The 11,008-nt window shown below is 46.2% G+C and overlaps 1 protein-coding gene across 1 annotated transcript in view; it reads right to left on the bottom strand.

Annotated features, from left to right (window-relative positions):
* Positions 1–467: 467 nt before the first annotated feature.
* Positions 468–11,008, bottom strand: part of SLC19A2 (solute carrier family 19 member 2) — a 35,776-nt gene continuing 25,235 nt past the window's right edge. The window contains exons 5-6 of the mRNA XM_063450150.1: positions 5,486–5,627; positions 468–1,679 (exon numbers count right to left, since the gene is read on the bottom strand). Of these exons, the coding sequence (XP_063306220.1) occupies positions 1,560–1,679; positions 5,486–5,627 (262 nt within the window). The 3' untranslated portion in view covers positions 468–1,559. The remainder of the gene's footprint in view (positions 1,680–5,485; positions 5,628–11,008) is intronic.

Genomic DNA, 11,008 nt, shown 5'->3' with positions numbered 1-11,008 from the left:
AACCTATTGTTCCTGTAAGTTTTCTTGTAATTGTCCTAGTGAATAACACAAGTCCATTCACAAGCACACTGCATCTAGCTCTATTCATTAAATGGAGCACTTGTGACTTCCATTATCTGCGGCAGAAGTTTCGCTCAAGTTTTTTCATATCATCTCCAATAGCCGTAAGGGCATCATTCGCTCACTGACTCTTTGCCTTTAACAGAATCTACATTCACTTGTGTGTAGAGATTCAAAGGTGGGCATAAAAAAAATATGGGTAACCCTCATCTTCTGATAGTATATATTTAGTCTACATATCAAGCTATACTTCCCTGAAGGAAGCTGCCGCCATGATGTTGGTGGCCCACCAGGCGTTGTGGAACACTGCCGAGTCATTTGCAAATGAAAACAAACTGTGTATTAATGACAGTGGAGACCATATTTATAGCCATTACATGTGTTGAATACATAAAGGTAAGGTAAAATAAAAAAAAAATCTTACATTTAACTAACTATTCAATTTTATTTTCATTTCCATACAAAAATATTTTTCACAACGGACCATCTTTAGAATAAATACGCACAGAACGGACATGATGAACGTGCAACATAAATCAGTGCTGTCCTACCTTCTAATAGCAACTATTGTATTGCTTGCTTGCAAGATAGGCCCATCACTATTCGTGTAACCTGCTATAATAAATAACCTCCTATAAATATCCTTTAAAGCAGACAGCCTTGCTACCTATATGCATGTATCCCGCTAGCTAATGACGCTTGGCAAGTGGCAAGACCTATTACCTAGAAGATTAACTTTCATGTAAGGCGCACTTATTTATGGCTTTAGGTTTATCATTTTAAATTTTTTAAAATCATTTTTGAAACACATTTAAGCAGCTCATTACATACATATTCTGTATTACAGAAGGAGATTTCGATATCTTGGTTATATTTTGCAAGAATTTTAAAATTTCTGTATAATAAATAAGGCCTCGAATGGAATAATATTTGTAGATTCTACTGCAGGAATAGTGAGCTTGACATAAAGATTTTGCTGCCACTTCAAATGTCCTAATGCACTCATGCGCACTGGACATCAGTGACATAAATGTAGATACATTTTGCAGTAAGCACTTGAAATTAAATTGAAAAATACATATACAATAAAAATACTTCAATGGTGAAGATTATGTTAGTCCAGTTAAAACATATCACCAACTACAGATTCAGATCAAGGACATCAGAACACTGTAGCTGGGGCCCGACTACTACCACACCTGGCCAATCAGTGTAAAAGGCCTAAGGAACCTGAGCTCGCATACATAAAGTTACATTTCTTGGACACAAATATTCATTATACAATGAATATCTAAACATCTCATATAGAAGATCCAATGAAATAGTATTACATACAACAAGAAAACATGAATGAATGATGGACATATAGACGGGATTAATAGTGTCAATTGTCAGGCAATGAAGAGGTGCGTAGGATAACATTCCGGAGTCCTAACTGTACCCAATGCGCCATACATTCAAGGTACATTTCTCCCACTCAGTCACTTCAATGCCAATTGTCAAGTCCCTGATGATTGTTGTGTATCTTGTTTCCTTTGGCAGTTTTTTACAAGACTGTAAAACCCACTCACAAAAAAGATCAATGATATGACTGCAAAATATCCAGCATAAATCTTGAACTGTAAAGAAAACAAGAAGATTAATATGTGAAAAAGATAAAAAAAAATTTTTAAAAATGTAATTTATCTAAACGGTTAGACGTAGCTGGAGGTCACATGACAAACCTAATGCATTGTAAATTCATGCCAGTTTCTTACACATCAGTCTGCTTCCTTGTTACGCAAATTAAAGCAACTTCCCCAAGCTCAATACTTGTTTCACAACTAACCTCTCCATTAATCTCACGGCTAATATCATTGTAACTTTGATTTAATAAAAAAATTGATGTCATACAAGCTTGCCTGCTTATTAATTCCTATTTAGAATGCTATAGGACAGTGAGGGCGAAACTCTGAGCCTGAGTGCCCAAACCGCAATAGATGCCAACTTTTTTTCCCACAAAGTACCAACATGGCAATTAAACCTGAATACTGAGGTTTAAGTTTAGAAAAAAACAACTCATACAATTCCCCTCTCCTCTCCCCCCAGCATCTCCTCTCACTCCGCTGAATAGACGCACACACAGTCTGATTAATACACACACACACACACAGTCTGCTGTGGGAGAGAGTGCTGTGCGGGGGAGGGGGGGTGCTGCAGGTAGGAAATGTGTTATTTTTTTATTATAATCCTGACCCATTATTAAAATCTTTAATCCCCCCCTCCCGTCACCTTTGGTGAAGGATGGGTGGGACACAGCCAGCCCTGGTGGTAAGTATGTGTTTGGCTGCAGCTCTCCTGTCCTCCCCGCACAATGCTGAGTGGAGCGTTGCCATGGGACCGCGCGTCAACGCTCTACACAGCCTGCTCGCGGGAGGACAGGAGAGCTGCGTCCCAGATCCCTCCCCCTGTCTCCAGGTCCTCCCGATACAAAAGCAGAGTAGGCGCCTGCCGTTTTGGGCAGGCGACTACTCTGCATTGCTGCCGACCGGTGCCAGCTGCCCCCTCACCCTGGCGACCTATGGCCGCGTGCCCACTGAGTGGGCCATAGGTTCGCCATCACTGCTATAGGATAGGTCAGTCCATTCTCCATTCTGATATAAGGCTAATATGAAGAAAAATTAGAAGTGTGACATTCTAAGGGAAAGTCTATATAATGCATTCAAATTGGTGATAGTTTCAACATGAATACCTAGATCACAGAAATTAAATTAAAAAAACAAACTAAAAACAGATTTAAAATGAACAAATATATTCGCATTGAGGGAAAAAAAGTAATACGGGGGCAGAGCCTAGCATCCAGGCAGAGCGGTTGTGCTGAGCCTCAGCTCCCGCTTGAATCGGCACATATTTGGGGTAAACCCCCCAAAAAATGCACACACGCACACTGGAGTGAAGCGACCGTGATGGGGACACCCGGGAGAACCCTCCAATACAGAAATCAAGCGTGTAACCTCCCTGGACCCTGCACTGCAACCCGAGGCCCATCGGAGATCGAGCAGTGGAGAGACGGCCGCTCTCCATGCTGACGGTCCTGCACATGGATTCCTCTGGGCTCTCACCTCCTACCCCCCCCTCCCCCCCTGGACCGATGGGGGTCATCTCGGTCCATATCCAGCGACTGGAGAGACGGACACAAGCCGACGAACTGCTGCATCAGGGCAGCCGTGCACATGGCGCGCCCAATATGGCGGCGGCAGGCTCACCATGCAAACCAGATTACATACCTACGATGGAGATCTACTGCGACATCCAGCAGCACCTAGATGCTATTTTCGCCCGCTTCTGGGACCGGCTGCAAGCACCTCAGGCACACCTGCAAACCCTACAACAAAAGGGCAAGCTAACCCGTGAACAAGGGGCGCAGGGAAAGTCACCACTGAAGGGGCAGCCAGAAAGCAAGAACGGGGCTGGAAACGAGGGGAAGAGGCGCCCTACTCCTGGCACAGCAACAATCCCCACACTAGCCACACAAGCACGTGGCCCGCCCGGGCTGAGGGTCATGAGGAGATTGCCTCTGCGGCAGCAACCACTCTGCAGGAAGAAAGCCCGCCGCAGGTGGCGACAGAACACCGGCATCCTCCGCTGCACCCGACATGGGAATGCTTTGAACGCACAGAGCCCTCCTGTCAGTGGTCCGAAGATGCCGCCCTCTACACAGGTCTGGGGTTGGAGGGGGTCCTCGGCCTGCAGTTACCGCTCCGACATCCGCAGCCTTCCTACCCCTGGGGACACTTTGCCGCGAACCGGTATGGGTTGAAAGGGACTAGTTTGTGGACTCACAACTCTCTTTAACTCTACTATTATTTGAATTTGTCTAAATTGCTGAAACGTATGCTTCTAAATGTCTCTAAGCAGCTTACACTAGCAACTGTTGATTACTATTGTCAACACTGTACGCGAGACTAAATGTTTGACTAGCTTGTTTACCCATACTACTGCTACAAAGCTTAACCGCACTAGCCAGAATTCTTACCTAGCATTGTATACCTATAGCCGGTACGATACTACTATATCACACTTGCTTAAAAAGTGCACTGTTCTTCATGGCACATACTTGCTAAAATTCTACTCGATATTATGCTTATGTTTCCCTACTTTCACTATTCTCACGCTAAACTTGTTAGCAATACTATGAAATGTCTAATTAACCAAAAAATGTGCAAGTTATTTTTATGCCACAAATATGTTTATCACTCTATGAACACCGCGCTTGTTAGAGCTGTTGCGACTATACAAGCAATGTTGTAATCTCCTATGCACAACAAAAATAAAGAATGTAAAAAAAAAAAAAAAGTAATTTAAGGCATTTTTTTTTTTTTTTTTTTACACATTTAATCTGTTTTTGGGTAGTTTTATTACTAAACCCCAAATCTAGAGCTGTATGCAAGGCAGTGAAAGTGTACCGTGAAGTAATCATGCAAAGGAAAATACATCCTTGGTCTAGGAGCTAGAGTATTACATAAAAAGCAATTTTGGTGGAGCAATCGCCATGGACAGTTCATGCTGATACACATGGACAAGTTTGTGCCCTTTATACATAGCTCCCAATATATTTTCTTTAGGTTGAGAAAAGGGAGATGCATAACTTTAAGATAACTCATTCAAAAGGTTTAGCTTTAAAGGAGACAGTTGCCCCACTTTCATGTTAACCTGCTTATTTATTCTTGTGCTTTACACACTCACATCAGGGAAAACACTGATCTAACCAGTGTTCGATCTTAACCCCTTAAGGACCAAACTTCTGGAATAAAAGGGAATCATGACATGTCACACATGTCATGTGTCCTTAAGGGGTTAAGGAATGCTGTAAAAGTACACTGGGCATGTCTGAAAGATCTCTTCACAAGAACATGCAACAGGTTCCGATGTTGGGTTTCGCCCTCCAGCAGCAGCATGATGCCCTGTTTCTGTCAATAGTGGGCAGGTCTGAAATGGAGATGTCTGGGAGGCTGAAGAAACTCGCCCAGCTGAGAGGAGTGTCAAACAATGCAATCTGACCAAGTTTATGGTAAGTTTTAAAACATTTATTCAATACTTTTCAAAGATTTTGTTACTTTGTTTTGTATACATGTTTAAAAGAGTTTACCTGCAGGTTTAAAAAAAAAATCTATATAAAAAAAAAAAAAATTTGTCAAGTCCCATTGTACAGCGCTACGGAATCTGATGGCGCTATATAAATAATAAAATAATAAGTGATACATGTCACTTTAATAATGTGGAGATTAAGATGTGCCATTCTGGAGCAAAACTAAAGCAATTAGCACAATGATTTCACCGTTTTCCACGGCAACTACTACACTACAATTGCTCTTTATTTGCATCTACTGCTTATGTACCTTTATATTTTTAACTTTGGCAGGCACACAAAAAAATATGCACTTACTTGTGTGAATAAATCCAGTCCAAGGCCGCTAGAGTCTACAACTATTAAAGTCATTAATGTCTGAAGAGCCAAAGCAATGAATGTGTTGACGCCAAACACAAGAGCATAGCACTCCATGTTCAAATTGGCAGCGATCTGAAAACTTCACAAAAACAATGCTTGTTAAACACAGAGGAGCAGTCACAGGACCCAAGCACAAACATAGGTTTAATTGGTTTTATGCAAGTGATCTAAATTCTATAATAGATTAACTCTTCTTTAGGACAAAGGCATTCAAATCCCAAACCTCCAGCAGTTGGCAAATTACACCTACTTTGACAAAAAAAAAATGTACTCTCCACATCACTTTAAGATGGTTCTTGCCGGAGCTGCATTAATGATGCAGAATTAACATTTATCAATGTCAATATTTATTGCTGAACTGGCCAAGAATCCTGGATTCAGGTTAACACACTGATGCCAGCCTATCACTACCATCAGCAGTCAATGCTAGACTTCCCATTAGGCAGAGTACACCCTCCCCTAGCTCCTGCCGCATGTCTGCTGGCTCCAGCACTCTGGGATCGCTGTATTCAGTCTGAGGAGCCAGATATGTGCATGGCTCTATCTCCTCAGACTGAACAGAGCATTTACAGGAGGGAGATGACTGGCCATAAGAAGGAAGACTGGACAGTGCTGATCTTCCAGTTTTTCAGACTACTCCCTTGTGCGCTCTCTGTGGGCCCCAGGGAGAGTACTCATACCAGCTCTCCTAAAAATGTTTCGGCCTACAAAAAACAAAAAATTTTGCTCTGCCCCGGGCAACTAACTCTGGTTACGCCACTGGACGCATGCAGTCTGAAATGACAAGTAAACACACACACACAGACACAGACACAGAGCATGCTTCACATGTTTAGTTTAACACTGAATGAGGGTCCTTGGCTTCCTATAACCCCGCCATATCTGGAAGTTGTGGTTAAGGCAGAGATTACACACTTCCTTTGGGCCATACGGATTCATACCCGTATGGGCACAGCTTTAGGCTGAAAGCAGTCAGCTGACACTCCGCAATCACAGCCGACCATTACTGCTCAGACTAATGCTTCAGTCATAGCAGCACAGAGGGGATGGGCTGCTGGGGACTCACGTGTAACATTAAGCCATTAAAATCAGTTTAACAGAGAATAGAAGGATAGAAGGATGGAGCCAAGTGACTCTAGACACTGTAGCCACTGCAATGAAATGTTACAGTGCTCACAGTGTCCCTTTAAGTACATTTTTAGCCCCCACTTATGGGTGTGTGTTAAACAGAGAATGTTGGTATTGAGTGGACGGACAAAGTCAAGCATTGGCTTGGTTTACGCTACAGACTTACAATAACACATATAGAGCCTACTGTCTTAAGACTGACTGATCAGTCCCCCTCACTAACTTTGTAGTGGACATTTGCAGGGTCCTATACAAGATATTAGTGTTTAAAGGGACACTATAGTCACCTGAACAACTTCAGCTTAATGAGGTTGTTCAGGTGAGTGCTACAGCTACCCGGAGCCTTTTTCTTGTAAGCACTGTATTTTCTGAGAAAATGCAGTGTTTACATTGGAAGCTTGGAACACCTCTTGTTGCAGTCAATCAGACGGCCACCAGAGGGACTTCCGAGTTCAGAGGCCCTAAAAAGGCCTCCCGTCCGATGCATTCTGGGTGAATGCATCAGACGGGCTATCAGCACACAAAGCACTGTGAACGCGCTTTGTGTGCTGACAGCCTGTCAGCACTGCTGTGGGCGTGGCTTCAGCTGACAGCTTCAGCTTCAGCTGACAGCTGAAGCCCGAACCCACAGGGACGATTACTGTCCACAATAGTGGTTGAAGGGGGGGGGAGACCTACTCTCCTTCCCCCCCCCCCGGCCCCCACCGCTGTGCGGCAGTTGGGGGCCCTAAAATTATCAATAAGGGGGGGACCTATTGTCCCCCCCCGGCCCCCACCGCTGTGCGGCGGGTGGGGGCCCTAAAATTATCAATAAGGGGGGGGACCTACTGTCCCCCCCCCCCCGGCCCCCACCCCTGTGCGGCGGGTGGGGGCCCTAAAATTATCAATAAGGGGGGGACCTATTGTCCCCCCCCAGCCCCCACCCCTGAGCGGTGGGTGGGGGCCCTAAAATTATCAATAAGGGGGGGGGACCTACTGTCCCCCCCCCCGGCCCCCACCCCTGTGCGGCGGGTGGGGGCCCTAAAATTATCCCCGGCCCCCACCCCTGAGCGGTGGGTGGGGGCCCTAAAATTATCGATAAGGGGGGGGACCTACTGTCCCCCCCCGGCCCCCACCCCTGTGCGGCGGGTGGGGGCCCTAAAATTATCAATAAGGGGGGGACCTACTGTCCCCCCCCGGCCCCCACCCCTGTGCGGCGGGTGGGGGCCCTAAAATTATCAATAAGGGGGGGACCTACTGTCCCCCCCTGGCCCCCACCCCTGTGCGGCGGGTGGGGGCCCTAAAATTATCGATATGGGGGGGGACCTACTGTCCCCCCCCGGCCCCCACCCCTGAGCGGCGGGTGGGGGCCCTAAAATTATCAATAAGGGGGGGACCTACTGTCCCCCCCCCGGCCCCCACCCCTGTGCGGCGGGTGGGAGCCCTAAAATGATCAATAAGGGGGGGACCTACTGTCCCCCCCGGCCCCCACCCCTGAGCGGTGGGTGGGGGCCCTAAATACAAAGGGGGGGGGGGGGACCCTAGTTAACCCTCCCCCCCACCCCCCAAAAAAAATTATCTCCCTACCTACCCCCCTCACCCTAAAAATAATGAGGGGGGGAACATTAACTAAAAACCTGTAAAAAAAAAAAAAAATAAAAAGAGATAAAAAAAACTTACCATTCGATGTTTTCTTTCTTCTAAAATCTTCTTTCTTCAGCCCAAAAAAGGCCAAATAAAAATCCATAATAACCGACGCAATTAAAAAAAAAAAAAAAAAAAAAAAAAAAAACGAGCGCAAAAAAAATAATCCATCTTCACCCATGGAGGGCTCCGCGCAGAGTGAGCTCCGCAGGGTGGGGAAGGCTTATAAAGCCTTGCCCCGCCCTGCAATTAGGCTAAGAACACTCTGATTGGTGGGTTTAAACCAATCAGAGTGCTCTTTGTCATTTTACAAGCGTGGGAAAGTTCTTTGGAATTTTCCCACGCTTGTAAAATGACACACAGCACTGTGATTGGATGGATTTCAAGCCATCCAATCACAGTGCTCCGTGTCATTTTACAAGCGTGGGAAAGTTCTTTGGAATTTTCCCACGCTTGTAAAATGACACAGAGCACTGTGATTGGATGGCTTGAAATCCATCCAATCACAGTGCTCTGTGTCATTTTACAAGCGTGGGAAAATTCCAAAGAACTTTCCCACGCTTGTAAAATGACAAAGAGCACTGTGATTGGATGGCTTGAAATCCATCCAATCACAGTGCTGTGTGTCATTTTACAAGCGTGGGAAAATTCCAAAGAACTTTCCCACGCTTGTAAAATGACACAGAGCACTGTGATTGGATGGCTTGAAATCCATCCAATCACAGTGCTCTGTGTCATTTTACAAGCGTGGGAAAATTCCAAAGAACTTTCCCACGCTTGTAAAATGACAAAGAGCACTCTGATTGGCTCAAACCCACCAATCAGAGTGTTCTTAGCCTAATTGCAGGGCGGGGCAAGGCTTTATAAGCCTTCCCCACCCTGCGGAGCTCAGTCTGCGCGGAGCCCTCCATGGGTGAAGATGGATTATTTTTTTTTGCGCTCGTTTTTTTTTTTTTTTTTTTAATTGCGTCGGTTATTATGGATTTTTATTTGGCCTTTTTTGGGGCTGAAGAAAGAAGATTTTAGAAGAAAGAAAACATCGAATGGTAAGTTGATTTTATCTCATTTTTTCTTTTTTACAGGTTTTTAGTTAATGGTCCCCCCTCATTATTTTTAGGGTGAGGGGGGTAGGTAGGGAGATATTTTTTTTTTGGGGGGGGGGAGGGTTAACTAGGGTCCCACCCCCTTTGTATTTAGGGCCCCCACCCACCGCTCAGGGGTGGGGGCCGGGGGGGACAATAGGTCCCCCCCTTATTGATCATTTTAGGGCCCCCACCCGCCGCTCAGGGGTGGGGGCCGGGGGGGGGGGGGGACAGTAGGTCCCCCCCCTCATTGATAATTTTAGGGCTCCCACCCGCCGCACAGGGGTGGGGGCCGGGGGGGGACAGTAGGTCCCCCCCTTATTGATAATTTTAGGGCCCCCACCCGCCGCACAGGGGTGGGGGCCCGGGGGGGACAGTAGGTCCCCCCCCATATCGATAATTTTAGGGCCCCCACCCGCCGCACAGGGGTGGGGGCCAGGGGGGGACAGTAGGTCCCCCCCTTATTGATAATTTTAGGGCCCCCACCCGCCGCACAGGGGTGGGGGCCGGGGGGGGACAGTAGGTCCCCCCCTCATTGATAATTTTAGGGCCCCCACCCGCCGCACAGGGGTGGGGGCCGGGGGGGGGACAGTAGGTCCCCCCCCCTTATTGATAATTTTAGGGCCCCCACCCGCCGCTCAGGGGTGGGGGCCGGGGGGGGCAGTAGGTCCCCCCCTCATTGATAATTTTAGGGCCCCCACCCGCCGCACAGGGGTGGGGGCCGGGGGGGGACAGTAGGTCACCCCCCTTATTGATAATTTTAGAAAGCGAGCTGAGCTGTCAGTCAGACAGCTCAGCTCGCGAACGCGCATTCCGCGCACATGCGCGGTAAAGCGCTCAGGTTCTTCATAGGGCGGCATTCAATGCCGCTCTATGAAGAACGCGATTGGTCCAGCGCGAAGCCGTCCCATTGGGCCCCGCGATTTCGTCATTTTGACGAAAAAGGGGGCGCGGCCTAGCGGGCAGCTCGGCGCTGGAACGGAGGTAAGTTTTTAATATAAAACCACCGAATTTTTTTTTTTTAATTAATGAAAGTTCATATAAAAGCAAGAAGGAAGGCTGGGGGACCTGTCTTTCTTGCTTTTATATGGTGACTATAGAGTCCCTTTAACTCAGTGACTGATGACCAACCTTTCTTCCATTATTATTTCCCATTTCCCTGATCTGCTAGGTGTCAAAATGTTAGAACTACGAACAGCTATCAAAGAAGGAACCACGCAGTGCTGCAAACATCTCATGAGTAGCAGATCAGAGAGGATAATGCTAGGTATACAGGGAATGTCCAGTCTTCAGCCAATTACTGGCCCATAAATATTTAGAGGACTTTGTCTCAGATAAACTGCTGCCTCAAACTAACTAGAAGCACAGAAACCCATCTAATCAGAGCTAAAATGCTTTGATCAATCTGTCAGTGCGGATAACCCTCAAATTCAGTTGCTGAAACACTTTGCATGGTCCTAGTAAGCACCACATTTTTTTCCCTATTCCCTGGCATTCCATGTTGGGATAAACCAAAATAGAATCAGAAGGTTTGCTGAAGCAAAATACATTTGTAAAAACAATTTGAAAAGAAGCGGTTATTGGACAATTTCCTAGAAGAATATACAGTTGATTGAGCATCTTCGTT

The sequence above is a fragment of the Pelobates fuscus genome, chromosome 1 (assembly GCF_036172605.1).
Source record: "Pelobates fuscus isolate aPelFus1 chromosome 1, aPelFus1.pri, whole genome shotgun sequence".
NCBI classification, from domain to species: domain Eukaryota; kingdom Metazoa; phylum Chordata; class Amphibia; order Anura; family Pelobatidae; genus Pelobates; species Pelobates fuscus.
This window is presented reverse-complemented; position numbering and strand designations above follow the sequence as displayed.